The sequence below is a fragment of the Erythranthe guttata genome, chromosome 3, assembly GCF_056151865.1.
Source record: "Erythranthe guttata isolate IM_541 chromosome 3, IM_541, whole genome shotgun sequence".
In the NCBI taxonomy this organism is placed as follows: domain Eukaryota; kingdom Viridiplantae; phylum Streptophyta; class Magnoliopsida; order Lamiales; family Phrymaceae; genus Erythranthe; species Erythranthe guttata.
In genome coordinates this window covers 17,157,592-17,181,304 of record NC_142535.1, presented here as the reverse complement: position 1 = coordinate 17,181,304, position 23,713 = coordinate 17,157,592, and the positions used below count along the sequence as shown (strand labels likewise).

The window sequence follows — 23,713 nt, the reverse complement described above, 5'->3', positions numbered from 1 at the left end:
CTTGCAAGAAATCTCGATTTGAAGATCGTGGGTGAGCAGGAGCAGTTGTAGAAAGAGAAACGAATTTGAGTTTTTAGAAAGAGAACCAAATTCGATAAGGGGAGAGGGAACCCGATACAATTTGGTATTTAAGGGAGGGTATTTCGGTCTAAAGACAAGTTGATGGACTTAAATATTAAACATATTTTGATGTGGACCTATTTGTCAATAAGTGGAGGGATGGTGGGCTTATTTGTAATAAGCCTTTTAAAATTGACTGAATACACAAAATGTTGTGTATTTTATATATACTTTAACATAATTTAGTCAAACTCGAGATCACCAAAGACTAATGCTATAATATGAGCGAAAATAATAAATAATATGGTGTTGAGCTGTCTATCTGATTAAAAAATATTACATGTCAATCATTTTAAAAGGAAAACAATAATAAAAATAAATAAATAACTAAAACAATTGAACATGCAAGCCACCAATTATTAGTTTGGTGTGATTGTGTGAATAAATTAAAATTTTCTCTGTGTTCATATATATATATATATATATATATATATATATATATATATATATATATATATATATATATATATATATATATATATATAAATTTAATTAATCTTTCTTGCAATATGATCAATCTTAAAAATGAAGTTAACTGTTTTATTGGAGGCAAATAAAATGGACTTGTATAAAAATCCAAGAAAACTAGAGAAATCAAATTCAAAAAACACCAAAATCAAAACATTGTAATTTAAGTCTTTTTTTTTCTTGCTCGTATATCAGTCGTCGATGGCGGGACGTGTGTTGTTAGGCAATCTACGGCCACGAACGAACGAGCTGAACAGATGCAGAGCTCTCGACGGCTGTGCATACGGCACCATGTGAGCTGCACCTCTAACTGTAGCAAACGTTAACAAGTTTCCATATTCAGTTGCCCATCCTCCTACCTGTAATAAATTAACAAAATAAATATTATTAAACAATTATCTATTTTTTTTATTTTTTTAAATAAAAAGAGAAAGAAAAAGGTTATTTATTAAGAATGTAATAATATAGTACCTGGCCTTTATGGAACCAAGCTCCATATGGGACTGTGATCTTGAATTGCATTTCATGAGCAAGTTCTCGTACAAGTGTTCTCGAACCAAGTAATGGCACAACCGAATCTTGATCGCCGCTGTTTTTTTTTTTTTTTTTTGGCAACATTTCATCGGTTGTTGATAGTTCGAAAAAAAAAATATTGGGAATTTTGTTGAGTATATCTTTTTTTTTTTTTACTTTTACCTGAAAATCCAAACGGGAATGCGGTTCTGAATGATTCTCTTGAGCAAGGGAAGCATATCGAGGTTTCCATCTGTCTCGTTGTAGTTCAGAACACTGCCAACATAAATTAATTATGGAGATTAGTGAAATATGTTAAAAGAAACATAAATTATACGCTAAATATTACATTTTCATGGTAAAAGAGGTGGATTGTTGTCCTTTAAGACCTCGTTTGCTTGGGAAAATATTATTTTACCGTGGCCTATCTATCTCTTGTCTTTTAGGGAGATCATTTATCGAGCATTAAATTATTTAATATTATCTTATCTAAAGAACCAAACGAGGCCTTAAAGTAGACTCACCCACTGCACATGGACCAGCTATAGGGTAATTTGGTTCGATTTGCATGAAGCGCCTTTTGAACCTCAGGAAGGTTAAAATAGAAGCGTCTTTCGTAGCTCATGCAAACATCAACTCCAACACTAATCTTTGTCGCCTGCAATTTCGTATTGAGTTATTACTTTGAGACATTGAATAAAAAAAAGAAAAAGAAAAATTGAATAGGAATTGATTCTAGTGACGTATAACTGTACCATCTTTTTTAGTCGAAGCTCTTGCTCGACGATGGATGGATAGCAAACATCAAGAATAACATCGTAGTTATTTATATAATCACCGACAATCTGATTTGCCACGGATATTGCTTGGTTGCAAGATTCAGAAACATTGTGTGGACTAGCAAATGAATAATCATCAAAATCACAATCGTTCATAATTGCGAGGCCCGTTTCATCGGAAATCATTCCGTGTGACCAGAAGAATTCGTAAGTTGCTGGTACATCTCTATCGAGCCTCAGAAGTGGATTCCCGATCTAGCAAAACAAAACAAAAATTAAATCTTTTGTAAAATCAGAAAATGATAAACGAAGAGTAATGTTTACTTACAGCAACCCCTTTGATGTTGAACTTGAATTTGGGAGAATGTTGGTTGTGGTCCAGAAGAGCAATAGCTAATTGCGGGATGTAATGCCCTATTCAGAAAAGCAAAGATCTAATTTTTATCCATCTACAATTATAGAGCCGACGAATTCAATTTCAAGATTGTGTTTTTTTCTTTTCGGAATATCAATTTCAAGATTGTTTACCTGCATAACTTTCTCCTGTGAGAAATAAATCTCGGGTTTTGAAAGTGGGGAACTTCTTGTACCACTCCATCAAGAATACGTGCATATCCATTGCTGCCATAAAACAAGAAATTCGACTCCAACTTACAATGTTTACTTTTGCAAATGTATAAAATAAAATATGTATGTATAGAGCAACTCGGTTTTACCTGTCGATGCATCACCGCAAGTATAGTCCGAGCTCGTATTCGAATATGACCATCCCACACCAGCTGGAGACTCCACAAACAATAGATTTGATGCTACACAAACACACAAAAAATAAGTACTATAGTTCCCTCAAATTCGACATGCAGACAAAAAATAATTAACTATTTTTTTTTACCTTTGTTCCAAGATTTTGAATTTACTCTCAGGCTTCGGCCATCGCCATTGGGGAAAAAAGGACCTAACTCAGTGAAGGCACCTCCTCCAATCGACGAGCAACCCGGCCCTGATTACAACAAAAACAAATTCTCAACTATTTTTCAGAATTAATTCAATGGTATATAAATAAAGGGACAATTTACAAGACTACCCTCTTTTTTTTTTCTTTCCTTTTTTGCTCTTTATTGTTCGAATCATGTCAATATGCAGTTCGATTTAGTTTCGAAACTTCATCTCAAAATTCAAGAACTGACTTTTACTGTAGAACCAGCTAGATAGTGCCTTGTTTGGCTATATATATGTGTACTCTTAACCAGTGACATGCTCAAAATGTACAAATGCTCGAAACCGAAACCGAAACCGAAGCAGAAACCAAAACCGAAGCAGAAAAGCTGAAAACAGTAAAAATGTTCACATAACAACAGTAAAAAAGTAATCTTTTTTTTTCAATTCAGCAAAAAAAAAAAAAAAAAGAGTAAATAACACAGTCTCCCCTGTCTCACTAACATGGGCTAATGTCCTAACTAATACAAGTATATATAAAATAGAAAAAACAATATAAACTCTAAAAAATTGCAACAAAATATTACCTCCATTGAGCCATAGTGTGAGGGGTTTGTGATCAGGGTTATTATCAGCTTCCACAAAGTAGTAAAACAAGCTCCTCCCTTTCTTAACATCCACATCTACATAACCTGCATATTGCCTGAATTTCACAAATGGCTGACCTGGCAACTTCACCACCAGATCCTCCTCCGGGAACCCATAACCACCGCCGACCACCAAAAACGCCACCACCACCACCGCCGCCGCCAAATTCCAGCACAACCCCATCTCACTCAAGAAACAACCCTTTTCTGCAAAGATGCTATCTTTTAAGACCCACCCTTATTTTTTAACAAGAAAACCCAGTGCCCACATACATATATATATATATATATATATATATATATACAAGAAAAAGTGATGTATAAAAAGAAAAAAAAAAAAAAGAATTGTAGGCTATAAATAATGAATTCTGTTGAGAAAGAGGGCACGTGAATTCTGGGATTGCTTTACCAAAAAAAGCAAGCCCCTTTACCCTGAAAACCTTCAGATTAATAGCAATTTTCCCATGTTTAGATAAATTGTGTGTGTGTGTGTGTGTGTGTGTGTGTGTGTGGGTTGAATTATGAAAAATGTGAGCGACTGAGGGATGATGCTGCTTCTTCTACGTGTTGAGCCCAACGTATCTTTCTTCGCTAAGCATTATGGCATCTTTTTTTTGTTCTTATCTTTTTTTATTAAAAAAAAAGAAAAAGAAAATCAAAAGTTTGTTACGGAAAGAGAGTGAAATGATCAGAGAGAGACGTTGGAAAGCAGAAGCAGAAGCAGGAGAAGCAGAATTTGCAGTGCGCCACTGTGTGTTGTGTGTGTAAACACACTACACTGTGGGTCCCACTCTCTGCACACTTCGTTCAAAAATCAAAACCATTTTTTGCATTCATGACGACTATTCAAAACATATTATTATTCTATCACATAATCCGTCATAAAAATTGACTAATAAAATTTAAATTATACTGAATAAAAAAATTACGGCCATCCGGATCAAATTACGAAAAAAAATCATTTTGTTTGGATAACTACAACCACACCCTAGCTTTATGGTGTCAAATTATACAGAATCTTCTAAATTAAATGGCATGTTCTCTATTTTATACTCGTTTTATGCAAAAATGCAGTTTCTGATGTGCACAATCCGATATTTACAAGCCAAGATACACATCTTATGATCATTTTATTTTAAAATGTGGAGCTCGAATAGAGTAAAACGAGTACAAATTGAAGAATATTCCATATTATCTAGAATATTCCACTAAAGTTCATACAGTAAAGATAGAATACGTAAGAAGATTCATCGCTAATAGATATTTATAATTAACCAAATATGATAGGTATTTTTGTAATTTAATCTTACTTAACCTAAAATTAATTTACAATAACAAAAAGGTTGATTTCAGATCTAGTAGGGATATTTTCAAGGTGAGATTTAAAAAAGAGAAAGGGGAGTGTGTGTGTGTGTGTGTATAATAATGACTGCATGACCAGTCAAAAAAGTCAAGAGGAAGAGAACGAAAAAAAAAAAAAAGGTATCTTCTTTCTTTCCGCTAAATATTAATTTGTTTTTATTATACGCCTATGAGATGGGCCCACGTGGATTTTGTGAATATTAGGCTATATAGTAATATATTAATTATTTTTTATCCAAAGAAAAGATAAGAAAAATAATCATCCACGGCTCATGTACTAACTACTACAGGTCTAATTCGATTACCAAGATTGATTGGAAAGAAGTCATTTTCATCTTTGTTTAATTTAGTCTTATTTGGGTTTTGTGGATAGTGTTGCAATTAATTATTTAATATTTAATATTTATGCTAATCGTTTTCATTTCCCAATAATGAATATGAATATCCCAGCTGGATTACTACTACCTCATGTTTCTTTTTGTGTATTTCTTCAAAGGGGCTACTTTTTCTAATTTTCATTTGTTATCTGCAATTTCAAACTTTTGTCGAGCCGACTCGGCTCCTCTATTAACAATTGTCATCGTAGGGGTTAAATAAAGGGCCTTTAGTTAGGTTAGTAATTAAATATAGACAATGTATTGATAGGATTGGACAAGAAGCAAAGACAAGATTATAAAGTCCCTACCATGAAATTAATTAATAATTAGTAGATTGTTAGCGACCAAAGCCTGCGCCAAATATTTTTGAAAAAAATTAAAAAAAATAAAATAAAATTTAAGTGTCTTTCATTAAAGTGGGGTTCATCATTGGTTCTTGCTCATGCAATAAAATATGGACCAGGGCTCCTAATAAAAGTTTATATGCTCCTTATCTAATTAGTACTTTATATAGAGCTCGTAAAAGCTACTATCTCAAAAAAGAAAAAGAAAAAAAAAAGAAATTTAACCACCCTACAACTACGTGTTGTCTTACGAAGAAAACTCGAGCAAAACTCGATTACTTTGGCGAGCTTAAGCTCGAGTTCAATTTGACGAGTTGGGGTCCAATTTGACAAGCTCGAACTCTTCAAGTTTTATATTTTGAGCTCAATCGGGTTCGAGCCAAGCTTGTCGAGCTCGATCTCAAACTCATTTTGTGTATTTCTTATTTTTTTTTAATTAATATTATTAGGGTTTTACTATTATAAATTATAATAAAAATTTATGAAATGAAAAAAACTGAATTGTAATTTACCTTTTTATATTATTTATCTGAATTTATTATTAATTTTATATAATAAAAATTAAAATTAAAGAAAAAGAAAAAAAGAAGCCCGCGAGCTTATGGGGACATCTAAGAATAAACTTGGGTTCGGTTCGTCAGAAAGGTCGAGCTCCAAACACACGAGTTCGAGCTTTTGTCGAGCTAGCTCACCGAGCTCACAAGCTGGCTCAACTCACTTACGCACCTAAGGTGGACATGTAAGCCACTGCATAGTTAGGGATGGTTGTAATTACTCAAAAAGGAGGATTTTTTTTTTTTTCGTAATTTAACCTTGCATTTGGGGTAGCCTTAATTTACCCTAATTATAATTAATTAGTAGTACACAAGCAACCTAAATTTTAAGGGACTAAAGATATGAATAATTTCCATAAACCAAAAATAAAATATATGTGATGAGACTATTATGAATGAAAACCATATTAAATTAGTAGTTGACAGAGCAAGACAGGCAGAAAAAAGAGTGTTTTATATTTCAGAGTAGAACCGTACCAACTGTAGGGAATCCACTGGAGTAATTAACCGCCACTCTTTCTGTTTCTTATTGAGAGGCCTTCCCTTTCCTGCTTTTTCTCTATTCACTCTCACATCCGCTAATCCCCAAGTGCAAGAACGAGCTTCCGTATCGAACGATATAAGCCTAAAGATCCCGTCAAACTCAGATGATGGAACGGTGTCCGTTATTTCAGTGACGTATTTTACATACAAGTTACGATCTTTAAACCGTTCGAGATCTTCCGGAATTCGAACTACTCTTTCCACACCCGGTGATGAAACCTTAAAAAAAAAAAAAAAAAAAAAAAAAAAAAACAATATTAGGTTAGTTTAGAGGAAGCCATTTAATAGAGATAATTGTTATATACATATATATAGAAAATAAATAACCTCTAGAGATACGTTTGCAGGAATAGAACCGTTAGATTCAGCTTCATCGAGCTGTGTTCGGTACTTTCTTGAGAAAGCTTCAATGTCAGTCATATCGGGAGAGCCAGACCTGAGATATATTATCAGAACAAAGTCTTAACATTCGTTGATAACTAGGGTTTAATAGACAAACATAAGCAACAAATTATTGTATTAATAACTGAGTAATCGAGGGGGGGAAAAAAGGGTAGGTTTCGGATAAACGACACGTAAAATCTTAAATAAACTATTTGATTTTTCGTGAGCAAGTTTACCAGCTAAGTCAACCGAGTATCCATTTCCCTTTTGAAGATTCGAAATCACAAATAAAACGCAATTAAGCAGCTTCTTACTTATTTGTTAGTCTCTCTATACGAACTTGAATGGTGGCATTTAGCAGTGTCTTAAAGGCGTATATACCAAGTTCTCCGTCAAACGAAACAACAACTTCTTCGGCAATTTGTAAAGCTGTTTTATCCCACGCTGTGCCAGCTAGACATATTCCACCGCCACCAGCTCCATCCCCTGCCTTCAATAACACACAAAAACACTCTTTAAGCTCTACCGAGATGTCATTATTATTCGGAAAAAAAAAAATAAAGAATTGCAAAGTGTAAGGAACTTACAGAGGTTTCGGGTTCTTCATCAAAATATTCATCGTTGTAATCTTCATCATCTTCTATCAGCTCGTCTGTACATTCAAGAAATTGATGGTTACATATCAGTTTCTGTTGAGTGTTGAGTGATAAAGTAGGAGATCAGCAACTATTAGTTTATCATGCATAAAACCATGAGATTTCAATTTCAAATTTTGCTACTCGAAGACTCGTTAATGGAACTTGAACAAAAGACAATGGTTTAACAAGAAAACGAATCAATCGATAGAACAGAGTTACATATCATATGAAAGAAATCGAGCAATATTCCAGCTAAATACCAACTAAGAGAGCATCACATTGGCCATAATATACATGGTGGTTGCTTCTCTCTATCCACCCTTGATATACTTTACTCCATATATACGATTTCGATATATTTTACCCGAATTCTCCCTCGTTTTTTTTTCTAAATAAGCAATAATTTTGTTTTTCCCAATTCTAAAATCAAGAGAAATTCGGATATCAAAATACTATCAGTGTGAAAATCAATTCGTTAACAACTATATTCATCTAACTACAGAAATAAACACGAAATTAATTAATTAATTAAAAAAAAAAAAAGAGTTATATAGTACCGGATTCGAACCCCTCAAGGAGAATTTCGTCTTCTACACCGCCGTCATCTTCATCACCATCCATGGAAACTTCATCGGTAATGGAAGGTTTCAAAACTGGCTCCGACCGCGAATTTTTCTTCTTAGCGGAGGCAATGAATGACCTGCCGGAAACATCTAGAAGGAGATGGGGGTAAAATGGGAAAGATAGAGTACTAAACCCCACGGCCGCGGACACTCGCGGTGGAGTTCGAATTACTGCACCGCCACAGCGGAGGCGCGTCCACGGACGGCTGGTTGAGCTAATTAAGTTCATTACCCGAGAGTGGCTTCTTCCAGAATGCCGTTAATTTTGCGGAGATGAAAACGGAAGATAGAAGAATTTGCGTTTCTCGACATTGGAGCCAAAAAACCCCGAGCTCCGCCGGTGTTCTGGTGGTGGGGGCATTCGGCCCATTAACGGTTGATTCAGCCCACAATTTTGTAATCCATGATCAACTGTAATTGGGCTATTTATATGGGCCAATAAATTATGTGTAATCATTTTTAAGGGCACAATTTTCTTCATAATTACAAACCTACCCAAAAGAATTTTATACCAACTCAATATCAATTAAAATTCAATTATTTGTGAATCTTCTAAACTCATCTTCAATTGAAAATTTATGCTTCTTTTTTATTATCACCCCCCTTGAAAAAAAAAAAAACCTTTTGTTTGAGTAATTACAGGTAAATTTGACACCGCGAGGGTATAGGAGAATACATAGTTGAGGATGATTGTAATTACCGAAACATTGGGGGGTTTTGTAAATTGACATTACCTCAGGGGGGCTGCGGTAATTTGCTCAAAAAAAGGAGGGAAACATGGAAAATTAAGAGGTACAATCTGGTAGGCTCAAATCACAAGCACCGGTCTAGGTACACCACTGAATTCAAGTCCTGAAAAGCATCATTTAAGTCCGGACAATTTGCACTAACAAAACAATGTAAAAATGCAGGGTATTTGTTTGCTGGCTTAAACACATCATGCTAACTGGGTACAATACAAAAAGGATTTTTAATGTCATGATTCAAGGATCTGCCTTTTGAGAGCGCTCCACATATGCCTGCATAAACGAACGCAAAGTTTCAGTTTCCAGCACGAAAAATATCCAGAATCGAGCAACCGGTGTATTCCATATTATACTCTCTAATTTAACCTGCTTTCGGCTTAAAGAATGAAATAGTTGCAACACAAAATTTTGCAAGTAGCAAGTAATTAATTACCTGGACGAGTTTGGCAATTTTGGGTTTGGAAACCGACAGATACTGATCGACTTTATCCTGTGTCTTCGGGATGTGATCGACAGGGATCGCACCAGAAACTTTGTCGACCACCTTTTTCACAACGGTTTTGTGAGCATCTCTGCTCATTCGACCTTCCTTCCACGTAGGCTTCAAAAGCTCCTTCACAAATTCCACGAGGGCATTCTTGAATATAAACAACGCTTTTTCATCCTTGTTCATACCATCCAGATTTTCAGAAGGCTTATTTTCTTGACCGCTCTTGCTTTGGTCACCAATTGCATTTTCCGAATTTGGAACTGCTTCCTCTTGCCTCGGTCTTGGACTTTGTGGTTGCTTCACATTTAGCCTATCGACTTCAGTAGAAACTACAGGAAACGGAGAGGATAGTTTCAGTTGCATTTGATTTTTATGTTCAGTACCTTGGGCTAAATTTCGTTTCTCGGTAATATCTCTGTCATTTCCCATAGAATGGGACAGATCAAAAGAACCAGCACCTGGATTCGGTCGAACAACAGATTCTTTAACAAGAGGGGAAGGAGGAACCTGTTGACCAGCAGTAGTCACAGGAAAGTTTATCCCTGTATTGGATCTTTGCTCACTGGTTAACAGCTGTAGGACCTTTGCATCTAATAAACCTGATGATTGAACAGCTTTCTGATTGTTTATAATCTGCGTTTGCACATCCATCTGTCCAACTGTATGTGTATCGGGCCCATTCAGATCGGTGATTAATCCATTTGATGGGTCAGGACAGATAATATTCTGACCATCATGCGAGATTAAATTCCCAGCCACGTTATTTCCATCATTTTGATTAAAGGTTTGTCCCGAAAAAAGAATTGGATCGGTAGTGTATCTGACTTCCTTCTGCTCGGCAGGAACATTAGAACCGAACGTATTCGTTTGATTGTTTTCTAGTACTGTCCCATGTTGCTGTTGAATATTGGAAGCTGGGAAATATTTCTGCTGCAAGGCTTTAATAGCGAAATCCTGGTTCTCCAGTAACGCCTCCGGTCCATGGCCATAACTGACACTTTCTCCAGGAAGTGATGGTTGTTTCTCACTATTTACGGAAATACCTGTACCTTCTCTCCAATCAGAATGAGCAGTATTTGTTGCATTAACAGGAATAGGTTCACCCCAGCCACTGGGCTGAAGTGTGTCCGAGACTCCCGTTGCATCATCCCACGTGGGACCATTCCACCTGCTACTCTTGTGATGAGAACTGCGGCTGTCAATGGCTTCACCTCGTCTACCTTTTACGTTACTAGGATTATGATCCTCATAAGAATCATCAGTATGTGTTGCCTTAGCAAGAATAGGTTCACCCCAACGAGTGGACTTCGGTGTGTCTGAGATTCCCGTAGCATCACCCCTTGTCGGACCACTCCACCTGCTACTTTTGTCATGTGAACTGCGGCCCCCAGTGACTTCATCTCGCCTGCTTTTTACATTATTTCGATCGGGATCCTCATAAGAATCATCAGTATGTGTCGTCTTAGCACGATTAGGTTCACCCCAACCAGTAGGCTTCTGTGTGTCTGAAACTCCCGTTGCATCGTCCCATGTGGGACCATTCCACATGTTACTCTTGTAATGAGAACTTCGGCTGTCAATGACTTCATCTCGCCTGCCTTTTACCTTAGTACGACTGGGTTCCTCATGAGAATTATCAGTAGCAAGAATAGGCTCACCAAAACCAGGGGGCTTCTCTGAAATTCTCGTTGGATCCTCCCATTTCGAACCATTCCACATGTCAGTCTTGTAATGTGAACTGCGGGTGTCAATGACATCACCTCGCCTGCCTTCTATCTTACTAAGATTGAGGTCCTCATGAGAATTATCAGTATTTGTTGTGTTAGCAAGAATAGGTTCACCCCAACCGGTGTGCTTCAGTGTGTCTGAAATTCTCGTTGCATCATCCCATGTGGGACCATTCCACTTGTTATCCTTGTAATTGAGATCATCAGTATTTGCAATAGGTTCACTCCGCCCGCCGTGATTCCGTCTGTCCGAAATTCTCGGTTCATCATCCCATGTCGGACTGCTTCGCCTGTTACTCTTGTAACGTGGACTGCGTCTCTCAGTGACATCACCGCCTCGCCTAGCTTCTACCTTATCAAGATCTGGGTTCTCGTGGGAGAACCAACAATTATCCTTACCACACTTCCCCGCTGCAAAATACTTGCACAGAGGTTTCACACTCTTGTACGGTTCTCTGTCAATGTCCTTATCAAAGGACGCATTTCTAGTTTTTTGGCCTAAACCATCGTGAGAAAATCTGCAACTCTCTCCCCAGGTACAGTCGCCTCGGATGAAGTCCTTGCAAGGAGGTGCACCTCTACTTCTGCTCACAAACTGATCTTCTTCTCTGTAATAAGGATCAGAAACATCGTTACGTGAGCCTCTATCGTACGAATGCCTTGGAATGCGGCTACGATCTGCTGCTCTGCTCCTCCAACTTTCTGTTGTGTCATCTTCCATGTGGCCCCCATCCCTGCGAGGATGAAAAAATCTGCATTGGCTGCCTCTCTTGCACCTTCCTGAAGCAAGATCTCTACATATCTGAGATGATTTTTCAGGACCACTTCTTCTGTCACTCAACTCATAAGACTGGCGTCTAGGATCTCTGATTGGACTACGGCTCCTTGTGTAATGCCTTGCATTGCCATCTGTTCTGCTTCTACTCCGACTCCTGCTCCAGTCCCTTCTCCTTTCCCTTCCCCTATCGCTTCCCCTTTCCCTTTCTCTTTCCCTTTCCCTGCCTCTACTTGGGCTCGGACTTCGACTCCTGCCCCTAGCCCTGCTTCTGCTCCGACTCCTGCCTCTTCCTAGGTACCTACAGTGGAAGTACAAGCAGGGTAATGCAAGACCAATAATCGAGTAACATTTATTTTTTTAGAATCGGCAGAAAATGAAAATGGGCACAACAAATATTAAAGAATATTAAAGAATCTTAAAGAAAGGGACGGCATCATTATAAACTTTATGTTTTAAAGATGCAACTGAAGATCCCTCGAGTGTTCAAGAAAAGACATATTGTAATTGGGGATGTGTCCCTCAGCATTAAAGCAAATTCCAAATGTGTCTGAAAACAGCTCTTCACAATAATATTAATATCACAATATCATGGCATCACATTTGCACAATGACAAAGATAAACAACCCCATATAATCACAGACCTTTGAGAATGGGATTGATCGTATTCACGGGTATGGTCATGACTACGCAGTTCCACTCCATCAAATCCAGGAGAAACATCGTCGTAGTATCTTTTTCCTCCACCTCTTTCCTTCCCTTCGGGCGCATTCTTGAAACTGGTATTCATGGGTTCGGTTGGGTTTTCTTCAATTGATTCCCAAGTAGGCCATCCAGAATTATCCCTAGATTTTTGGGTAGTAGTGGTTCTCGATTCAGATAACTCGTGATAATGCCCACTACCCATCCAAGAACTATTTTCACTCGTTCCAGATAAATGTTTGGTCTCCTCCTCCATGCCCCACATTGGTTTTCGTTTTCTCCTTTCATCCATGGAGCACTCTTGCTAATTAAGGCCTGTAATACTTATTGTTGCTCATACAACAAAACCTGTCAAATGAAAACAGAAATTAGCATACTTGATACTCTCTTAAGATTTTTGATTCACTGTTTTGTTAAAGCATATACGCAACCATGTAATGGAAGAAAGATCATCATATGAAAATTACTTTGATCATTGATAGAACTATACACAAAATCAATGTCAACAACCAAAACACCTTTGTACTATTAAGCATATTGAAGCAACTTAGCCAACTCTTTCCGTTTGAGCATCCACTTTATCTTAACCTCGTTAAATTATTAAATACCGAACTGCCCCTACCTTCTACTAGCCAATCAAAAATTAGAGCCCAACAGCACTTTATCACCCTGGTAATTGTGCAATATCATGGCAAGAAAGTATAACTTCAACCAAAGTCCATTGCTAATGGCCTGTCAATCTCAAACAAAAATCTCAACGGTGTTGCTAATGCCGACATGTTTGCGCCCCTATTTAGTTGATGCCCTTTTGTGCTCAAACACATCCTATTTATAAATCGAGGATAAAAAATGCCATCATTAGCAGCACCATCGAGCTCTCTGTTTTGAGATTGATATGTTGTCTATAGATATTGGACCAAAATGTGTTTGCAGATGATGCCGTCTCACTCGACAGACATCATGTGTTTGAGGAACCAGCCATCTACATGGGCAAAAGAAAAAAAGGAACGGGATCAAATTACTATATCGGTAAGTTGCACATTAGATTTGTGCAGTATTCTTGAGTATTTACAGTATAGTTACAGAAGGCAAGAAGAGCTCGATTCTACATCCAATTTAAACTAGTCACTCAAGAAGCAACTAAACATCTATTAGCAAGTTAGTTATGGCACAGCTAGCTTGCTAAATCGCATTACCTAATTCAAAGTTACTGTACTGAACAATCGAGCTATACTTATTACGACTAGTCGATTACTAGTAAAATCATTGCATGCCTCGAGTTTTCTAGTGTTGAAACATAATGTATTCTAGAGTTCAAACATAATGTATTATAAGAAACCAATTCCACCGAATCCAAAAAAAAAGATGGTCTATGATTTCAAAATGCTTAGAAAAAAAATTGCAAAAATTAGATTTCAGTAACGATAGTGTTCCTCCAAGAATAAAACATTCTAGAAATCACAGTAAAATAGAAAAGTTACTCGCGAGGAAGCACTGTTTTGAGGGGTATATAATCACCAATGCAGATTCGCAAACGCATGAAAATCGTGATGCAAAGTCCACTTATATATCAAGAATCTACGGTAATAGAATAATAATTATCCGCGTCTTCTTCTCAAATTCCCTACAAAGCTTAATATTTACAAGTATTTTACTAATCCCCAAAATTCAACAGCACAACTACAAGATTCATAAGGGTTTGTAAAACGCATTATTCAGTAATGCTAAAGCCACACAAAAAAAAAAAAAAAAGAGTCACAAAAAGTTAACTCAATAATCCCGAATCTAGCTTCCAATCTCCTTAAACCCATAACCCCACTAGGTCAAATTGAAAAGAAAAAAAAATTCTCACAAACTAAAATTAGGAATCGAACAGCCGTAAACAACTAAAAATTGAAATCAATAAAACCAACAAAGGGCAAAAAGGAAAGTAGAGAGAAGGAAAAGGCTAACCTTTTCGAGTGCACGAGGGCGCGAATGAATGAATGAAGAAATGAATAAGGGAAAGAGGGACTAGGTTTTCCAGATTTACGAATTTTGACTCGTTCTAACTCGGTGGACTCAACCTCTGTGTATATAATATATATTATATATACGCTAATTTAAATTAAATATGAAATTATGTACATTTTCATTTTTCAATTACTTATATCAAATTAATTTTATTTGTAACAAATTTTGTTAAAAGCAAGAAACTTTTTTAGTTTTTAGTACCATTTATAATTACTAGAATTGAGTAACATCAATACAAACTTTACTACTAATGTTTAGTTAGTTCAAATGGAACTAATCAAATATTATCTAATTCAAAATACATTGATATTAAATTATGTATTAAGTGTAAAGTTTCAACAATATGAATACTGAATAGTCATATCCTAATCTTAGCAGTTTAGGGATAAATCGGTCCTTTTATTTTCTTTTTGAGAACGATCAGAAAATTAATCACGAGTAGTGTAGCTACTATTTTATTGAATAGTAATATTTAGTTGTCAATTTCGTCTTTCGTCACAAGAATGAGTTAAGATTTAATCGCACCATGCCAATGAATTCAGCTTTGTTATGAATCTCGAAAGAGTGCATAAAACTTGAAAAAGAAAATTAAAAAATAACGATAATTCTAAGGAGCGGATGAATGTAATGTTGAATAATTCAAACCAATCTAGGGTTTTCCAGTAATGAATACAAACGAGCTGATCTCCAAGATAGATAAAGTTAAGCTACTTTAATCTAAGACTAGTTAAAACACAAAATACTAAAAAATGGCTTAATGAAACAATCGAGCAAACTCCACCTTATACAGCCATATGCCCATATATATATATATATATATATATATCTATATATATATATCTTTTATAAAATAGAAAACTCAATTTGTTAAATATTTTTCTGTGTTTTATTATGTGGTATATTGACATTAATTTTTGGGATACAAATAAAAGCATTTAATGAGAGCATTTCTTTTGTGGCCCAATACTATATTTCAATAAGCCCAATAGAGTTGGCCCAACCAAAACCCAGTAGCAGGTTGATAGGCTAAGGAGTTGTACCTAGCCGATTCTCAATAGACCGGCTAATTAATGAAATAAATGTTAAATACACTTTACATCCCTAATGTATACTCTTTGTAACATTTACCCCTAATAAGTTTTAAAAAAATGAACAATCTCGATTCAACACTTCCAAATTCCAAACATCTATTATTAATTATTATATTCAATATAAATCTGCACTATTGAAAAATATAAAATATTAAATTAATTCAATAAATAAAAAGAATGGATGAATAATAAAAAGATAAATCGATAGTGTGAAAAATACGAATGACAATGGCGTATAAATAAAATTAACTATTTATAACTTAAGTAGTATCTTTTGAAATGAACGTGACCACATAAATCTCAAAATTGACGAAAAGAAATTGTAAAATTTACCAAGTAAAAAATAAACATATTAAGTTGTAGTTTCATCCACTTTCGGACACCAAGTCAACTCTCTTGAAGTCAATTTTCTTGAAAGTTGTGGAGGGAGTGTTGGTATCATCCAAGTTGCAAAGTCCAATTTTTCAAAATCGTAAGAATGGTCGCTCGAATAGTCGCCCTCAAAAGAATGATATTTCTGTGTATCCATTGAGTAGAAGACAATCTTGTCACCATGGAACTTCGAAAAAAAAATCTTGTTCGCCATGCTTTTATCGTCAGTTGTATATCCAAAAGACGACGTCTTGCTCACATAAAACACCCTATTGCGCAAATCATCCACCAATTTCCACCGAAGTTGTTCACTGAGCTCAAACACCCTGACCTTCCTTTCGTCGTGCACAAGAAATACACCGAAAATTGTTTCCTCGTTTTTAGGTTTAATCAAGAAGCATTCTTTAATATTCCTACAAAGTCGAGTTTTCGTGAAACACCTTGGGAAGATATCAAAGGACCATATACCATCGGTCATGTCAAACCATGCCACATTTCCTATAACATCCAAAAAATATATTTTTCCATCATGCAAAATTGGAGGACAAAAGGACACATTGAATTGATGATCTATATCCAATAAAACTACATCCCATCTATCCTCTCCATATTTAAGAACCCCTACTTCCACCTCATGATGTGTGTTAGATAGAATTCCAACAATTAGACAATCCGGTGAAGTTGGCGGGTGGAAAAAACATATTGTGTTGTACATGGTGCGATGACTTGGGATGGGGGGGAGTTCAATCGTCTGATTGTTGAAGGGATCAAAGAAAAAAAGGGTTCGATCATCTGGGGACATCATGAGCAACCATCCATCATTGGAGAAACGTACGGTTGCATCTTTTAGTAATGTGGGAAAGTTCATCCGAAAAAAACAGTTGTGCTGAAAATATTTCGAAACATGATTGCTCTTTCGGTTGAACGTCATTAGACAAGGAGAAGGATGATACGGTGAAGCTTTCGCAACTCTATTCCAAGATTCACATACTAGACTAAAACTATACCTGTCTTTACCCAGTACGTTCGCTAGTACCAAAAAAAGAAGCTCTTCAGGGATATCATTCCAATCCTCCATCGCTTATAATCTATCACATAAAACCATTGTGAATACACTAGTAATAAAATTCTCATGCATAATTCTCTAAATAACCAAAAAAAAAATAAAGAAAAAAACACTAATTTGATATCGTAAAATCAAGAGGAACTCAAACATATCTTGCAGGATTTAATAACAAGAAAAACTTGTATTCAACATCTAAAAGAAAATAAAAATACGGAGAAAATAAATTAATCACCCTGCAAACAACTTTATTTTATTGGCTTCCATGTTTTCAATATATTTTGATTTGGTCCGTGGGGCTCTTCCTCGCGTCCTCTAAGCTCTCTGTCGGATTCCGGTAGAAAAAAGACCTGCAACGCCGGGAGGTGTTCCCGGCGGGAAAGCTCCGACGATCAAGTCAGTATGATTTCAAAGCGAGTTTTTAGAAAGTACGTAAAAGTATGTGAAAAAATGTATATTATCTGTGTGGAAAAACGCAATATCATTCCCTATTTATAAATGAGGAAACCTTGGCCTCCAAGGTTTCCTTTTTAGGGTTTTTCCCCCCTCAAGCCATTGTGTGTATTGGGCCTTTTACAACCCTGGGCTCGATTTACCACGAGCCGATACTGGGCCTGCGAGCCGAAGTTCCGCAGTTCGTCGTTGAGGTCGTACGACCTAATGGTCTTTTTATATCATTGGGCTGAATTGCCATGGGCCTTTTGTCGTGGGCCTAATTCGTATTGGATCTTTCCAGAATGGCCCGTATCAACTACTCCCCCCTACTCCTTAATTATCGGGCGAGATAAAACTTCTGTTTTGTCCCGTTCGATGAATATGGAGTATGGAGTGCGAGGTAACAGTTCGTTTTTAGCGTTTAATCTTTGATGGGGAAGCGTGCTCTACCGCCTTCTGCTGTCCTATCAATCAATGCAGTCGATTCGAGTTCCCTAGGTCATAATGAGGGAATTTCAATCGGTGCTTTCCGCGCCGAATTCGAGGCGGCCTGCTTTTGATCTCGTTCGTCCGAATGAGTGGTTGAGATCTAATTTCCTCTTATCTCTTTCCCTATAAATACCTCATTAACCCAACTTGTAAAAGTTTTTTCTTTTTGCCTACACGTCTCTCCTCCTGCTTGATTTCTGGTGATTCCATTTTCTGAGACAGAGCTTTCCTCCCTCAAGTCCACTCTTTCTCTCTAGCCAAGGTATTACTTCTCTTCCCCATCTTTTATTACCTCCATCTTATTCTTCAATTCGATAATGTCAGCCCATTCCCCTGACCCTTTTGGCCAAAAAGCACCTTCCGGGGAGGGGGGTGAAAACCCTGCTTTTTCTATCTCTTCTTCGTCGGAGGAGGGGCCTTACTTCTCCCCTTCGGGTAAACTCTTGGAACGACCCAAGAAGAAGGGCAAGAAAGAGGTTTCTTCTTCTGCGAGGAGTGGTTCGCCCTCCGTATCTGAGGGGAGGGATTTAGATGACCAATGGGGGCCCAGTACCTTGACCGACATAGATCTGGCTAACTTAGTCCGCGACATAGGCCTCTCCACCGATGTCGAGTTGATTCTTCCTTCGCGAGATGACCGTCCTTTAACTCCCCCCTTAGGTTTCAGTACTTGGTTTTCAGAGCAGTTTTATTTCGGTCTATCCTTCCCTATCTCGCCTTGGTTTTCTGAAATTGCCCAGCTATGTAATGTGTCCCTTAATCAATTCCACCCTCACGCTATAATAATTATGACGGGATTCCGTATGCTATGTGCTTGGTCGGGGGTGATTCCTACACCAGCTCGATTCCGAAGTGTCATGGTATTGAAAAATTCCAGTCCTTTCCATGTTTCCATCTCGGCTCGTCCGGGTTTCAAAATATTGATGCCACCCAACAAAACCGATGGGTGGCAAGGTCATTATTTTTTCGCAAAAAATCCCGTTGATACTCCCTATTTGTGCCCTTGGCTTGCCACCTTGCCCGAGAAGAAAAGGGGGAAACCCTTGGCAGTTGATGAAGTTTTGCTAAAAATGATATCTCACTTTCAACCGAGTTACGGCGTCCCGGATAGCCTCACCAGCTTTCCGCCGATGCTTCGTCATTTCCATTTTCACGACAACGGCACATATTCTTTAACTCGGGAGGACTTAGGTAGGTTTAGTTGCAACACTTACTCTTACTTCAACCCATTGCCCTATTTCGCACGGTTGCTTTTTGTTATTTGGCTATGTGCTTATATGTTTTGTTTCTCATCTACTTATCTTCCCTCTTTTTTTTATATTCTGCTGCGCAGACTTAAGGATGAAGAGGATGTTTCGAGGCGACAAGCCGGCTACCCGTCCCTCCGATCCGGAGCCTGGGTTCGAGGCGTCTGAATTTCAGCGCCCTCTAATCGCTGAATCCGAGAAAAGACCCTCGGAGGAAGGGGCTCTAAGGCCCAGGCCATCGAAGAAAAACACCGCTCCTCCTCGCGCCCGTGGTGGACCAGCTTCGCGAACTGAGGACTCTGAACCTCCTAAACAATCCTCCGCGATAGTTCTCGCCCCGTCACCGCCTCCTTCTTCGACCGAAGAGGTGGTAGAGAAAGAACCTGCTCCGAAGAAACGGAGGTCTGAACTGGCCCTTGGGGCGGCTGGGTCATCTTTACCGGCCGACTTTGGACTGTACCTCTGCCGGAATGCTGAAAACGCTATTGCTGCGTGCCGGTCCTTGGCATTCCCCACCGATGTCGCCCACTTCGGGCAAATGAGTAAGGGCGACCGACTTGAGTTGCTTCTTCATAACATTACACAGGTTTGTTTCACGCTGTTCTTGTGAATTGGTTTTTGCCATAGCATCTTGTATTTAAGATTAACTCCATTTAACCTCTTTGTGAGTGCAGCAATTCGCCATCGCCTTCTCGGGTCCCCTGGGGTGGGATGATGTTTCACGCGAGGCGTATGATAATCAGAGGAAAGAGGTGATGCAGCTCCGGAAGGAAGTCCGGGGCTTGAAGGAGAGTTTGGGAGTGTCGGAGTCCTCGAAGGAGGGGCTATTTGCCGAAGTGAAGAGGCTGAAAGAGAGAGAGAAAATCCTCGAGGCTGAAAAAGACTCCCTTGTATCCCATAATGCCAGTTTGGAGGAGAAAGCTAAGGGGCTTTCCAACGAGCTGTTCGCGGCTGGAGTACAGGCCTCCACCAATTTCACCGAAGGGGTGAAAGAGGGGCAAAGGTTGTTCCCGGGGTCGCCTGAGGGCCTTCGCTTCATCGAGGAGTTTGTTCGCCGCTTCTTTCACCGATTGTGGCGTTCCACCACGTTTACTCGAGAAGCTTCAGGCTTAGCTCGTTTCTTCTTTTCGTCGGCGGTTGCGGCTGTTCGGAAGAGATTAGGCGGTGCCGGCATCGAGTTCCCGTTGGTGGAAAATGAACTGGCAGAGGACCTCCCCGACGACGTGATCCCGGGTTTTGAGGGGGATGTAAACGAGGATCCCAACTTAGAGTGGTGGAGGCCGGTTTATCAAGGCCTCGTTGAAGAATTCTCCCGGCAAGGGGCTATCACCGACTTCGCCGGAGACATCGGAGCCCTTGGGACGGTGGTTAGTTCCGAAGAGGCACAACCAAGCCTCGTTTCGCCGCCCCCTCCGGATGCTGAGAATCGGAGTGAAGCAGTTCCGAAATGAAGACCAAAAAGACTTAACCATTTATTATGTTTTGTACTTGGAATATGTATTTCTTGAATATTATTCCCTTTATTTCCTTTTGTCATGTACCCTTAACAATTTCTCCGTTTTTCCATATGTTTGAAACGTCTTTATTCGCTTTTATGTCTTTGTTGTTTTGGGCTTCAGACTTAGTCCGTCAATATCCTTACTATTCCTATATTTTAACTTAGCACCCACTCATAATATTTTGCTTATGAAACCGCGAGTTAACGTCACCACGAAACACGCGAGTTAACGCCACAATGATACACGCGAGTTAACGCCACAGTAAAACACGCGAGTTAACGCCACAATGAAACACGCGAGTTAACGCCACAGTAAAACACGCGAGTTAACGCCACAGTAAAACACGCGAGTTAACGCCACAATGAAACACGCGAGTTAACGCCACAATGAAACACGCGAGTTAACGCCACAGTAAAACACGCGAGTTAACGCCACAATGATACACGCGAGTTAACGCCACAATGATACACGCGAGTTAACGCCACAATGAAACACGCGAGTTAACGCCACAATGAAACACGCGAGTTAACGCCACAGCAAAACACGCGAGTTAACGCCACAGTAAAACACGCGAGTTAACGCCACAATGAAACACGCGAGTTAACGCCACAATGAAACACGCGAGTTAACGCCACAGTAAAACACGCGAGTTAACGCCACAGTAAAACACGCGAGTTAACGCCACAGTAAAACACGCGAGTTAACGCCACAATGAAACACGCGAGTTAACGCCACAATGAAACACGCGAGTTAACGCCACAGTAAAACACGCGAGTTAACGCCACAGTAAAACACGCGAGTTAACGCCACAATGAAACACGCGAGTTAACGCCACAATGAAACACGCGAGTTAACGCCACAGTAAAACACGCGAGTTAACGCCACAATGAAACACGCGAGTTAACGCCACAATGAAACACGCGAGTTAACGCCACAATGAAACACGCGAGTTAACGCCACAGTTATAACTTAAGTAAATAACACAAGTACTTTTTTAACGTGGAAACCCTCCAAATAAGGAGAGAAAAAACCACGGGGCCTAGCCCAGGTCGGAAAATGGATGTTTATTAATGGTTTTTTGTGCGTACAAGGTGTGTCTCGATTTCACTGACTATCTGTCCTCCTTCTCTCTCCCCCTTTTTTTTTTTTTTTTTTTTTTTTTTTTTTTTTTTTTTTTTTTTTTTTTTACGCGAAGAAGCGTTTTAAATGGATGACATTCCATGCCCGTGGCAGTGGTTTCCCTTCTACGTCTGCTAGCTCATACCCTCCACCAGCCAAACATTTTGTGACCATGTATGGTCCTTCCCAATTAGCCTCTAACTTTCCTGTATGTTTTAGTGCGTCAGCTCGGCGCAAGACCAGGTCGCCGATCTGGAATGAACGAGGCCATACCCCTTGATCGTATCGTGCTTTAATCAGGTTCTTACTTCGCTCCATGTGTAGATACGCCGCTTCTCGCAGGTCAAAGACCTCGTCCAGCTGTGTTCTCAAGGCGTCATCGTTTGTTTTTTCATCAAATGTGGCGATGCGAAGTGTGTCCATTGCCACCTCAACTGGAATAACAGCGTCGGTTCCATAGGTTAATCGAAATGGTGTCTCGCCGGTAGCTGCTTTGGCCGATGTCCGGTAAGACCATAGGACCGAGGGCAGCTCGTCGACCCAGCTTCCTCCTAGCTCATCCAGTCTTTTCTTCAAACCATTGACAATGGTCCGGTTTGTGGATTCCACTTGGCCATTAGCCTGGGGGTGTGCTACCGCCACAAATTTCTGTGTTATCTTCATCTCTTCGCACCATGCGCGGATCTTTTTGCCGTTGAACTGAGTGCCATTGTCTGACACAATACTGCGAGGTAGGCCAAACCGGCAGCATATATACTTCCAAATGAAGTGCATTACCTCATCTTCTGTTATTTTAGACAAAGCCTCAGCTTCAACCCACTTGGTGAAATAGTCCACCGCAACAATAAGAAATTTCTTCCTACCGGTGGTTTGAGGAAAAGGTCCCACCAGATCAATTCCCCATTGGGCGAAAGGGCATGGAGCGCTCATAATAGTCATTTCTTCTCCTGGTTTATGGATTAGTGGGGCAAATTTCTGACATTGCGCGCAATGTTGTACATATTGATGGGTGTCTCTCTTCATGCCGGGCCAATAATACCCAGCCCGATGTAATTTTTGCATGAGGGCCCGAGCTCCTCCATGCTCCCCACAACCTCCTCGGTGTACTTCGTCTAGGACACATTTCGCTTCTTGTTTTCCTAGGCACCTTGCATCCACCGTGGTGAAGGTCCTTTTATACAATACCTCGTGTCGCACATAAAAGTGCCTTGCTTTATATGCCAAACGATGCTGTTCCCTCTTCGTGCCAAAACGTTCTCCTCTAAAATATCTGAACAAAGGTGTTCTCCAGTCAGATTCTTCCTCGATTATCATGAGCCCTTGCATCGGGGTAGGGGCGATGAGGATGGTAATTTTTCGCTCGACACAGTCAATAACTGATGACCCAATTTTAGCGAGGAAATCGGCTCGTTGGTTGTCGCTCCTCGGAAGTTGATGCACCGTGCAGGTTTCGAAAGTTTCTTGTACTGCTCGAGCTTTATTCACATATCCCTTCATTCTATCATTTTTTACTTCATAATCTCCCTCTAGTTGGTGTATCACCAATTGTGAATCAGAGTATATTCGCACCACTCGTGCTCCGAGTTCCTGGGCAATCTCCATTCCTCGGATGAAAGCTTCGTACTCTGCCTCGTTGTTAGAAACTCGAGGCAGTTT

General features: G+C 39.0%; 4 protein-coding genes across 7 annotated transcripts; all 4 read right to left on the bottom strand.

Annotated features, from left to right (window-relative positions):
* Nucleotides 1–639: 639 nt before the first annotated feature.
* LOC105950709 (serine carboxypeptidase-like 42) lies at nt 640–4,185 on the bottom strand. Of its 2 annotated transcripts, XM_088815801.1 has the most exons (11): nt 3,873–4,185; nt 3,404–3,670; nt 2,773–2,880; nt 2,597–2,689; nt 2,409–2,501; nt 2,209–2,294; nt 1,857–2,135; nt 1,626–1,759; nt 1,285–1,377; nt 1,060–1,177; nt 640–947 (listed from the first exon to the last, which is right to left on the bottom strand). In XM_088815801.1, exons 2-11 carry the CDS (start codon nt 3,645–3,647, stop codon nt 780–782), a joined length of 1,416 nt encoding a protein of 471 aa, XP_088671927.1. In that variant the 5' UTR covers nt 3,648–3,670; nt 3,873–4,185; the 3' UTR covers nt 640–779. The 2 variants fall into 2 exon arrangements, with proteins under 2 accessions (XP_088671927.1, XP_012829534.1); XM_012974080.2 differs by lacking the exon at nt 3,873–4,185 and having other exon boundaries at nt 3,404–3,771.
* Nucleotides 4,186–6,435: 2,250 nt separating this feature from the next.
* Nucleotides 6,436–8,703, bottom strand: LOC105950712 (uncharacterized). Its single transcript, XM_012974084.2, has 5 exons — nt 8,223–8,703; nt 7,615–7,679; nt 7,342–7,517; nt 6,971–7,079; nt 6,436–6,862 (listed from the first exon to the last, which is right to left on the bottom strand). Exons 1-5 carry the CDS (start codon nt 8,515–8,517, stop codon nt 6,554–6,556), a joined length of 954 nt encoding a protein of 317 aa, XP_012829538.2. The 5' UTR covers nt 8,518–8,703; the 3' UTR covers nt 6,436–6,553.
* A 370-nt stretch (nt 8,704–9,073) lies between these two features.
* On the bottom strand, nt 9,074–14,893 carry LOC105950744 (uncharacterized). Of its 3 annotated transcripts, XM_088815798.1 has the most exons (5): nt 14,683–14,792; nt 13,352–13,711; nt 12,672–13,077; nt 9,468–12,327; nt 9,074–9,307 (listed from the first exon to the last, which is right to left on the bottom strand). In XM_088815798.1, exons 3-5 carry the CDS (start codon nt 13,019–13,021, stop codon nt 9,272–9,274), a joined length of 3,246 nt encoding a protein of 1,081 aa, XP_088671924.1. In that variant the 5' UTR covers nt 13,022–13,077; nt 13,352–13,711; nt 14,683–14,792; the 3' UTR covers nt 9,074–9,271. The 3 variants fall into 3 exon arrangements, with proteins under 3 accessions (XP_088671924.1, XP_088671923.1, XP_088671925.1); XM_088815797.1 differs by lacking the exon at nt 13,352–13,711 and having other exon boundaries at nt 14,683–14,893; XM_088815799.1 differs by lacking the exon at nt 14,683–14,792 and having other exon boundaries at nt 13,248–13,675.
* A 1,124-nt stretch (nt 14,894–16,017) lies between these two features.
* LOC148771978 (F-box/kelch-repeat protein At1g57790-like) lies at nt 16,018–17,342 on the bottom strand. Its single transcript, XM_088815806.1, has one exon. It carries the CDS (start codon nt 17,281–17,283, stop codon nt 16,186–16,188), a length of 1,098 nt encoding a protein of 365 aa, XP_088671932.1. The 5' UTR covers nt 17,284–17,342; the 3' UTR covers nt 16,018–16,185.
* Between the last annotated feature and the right edge of the window lie 6,371 nt (nt 17,343–23,713).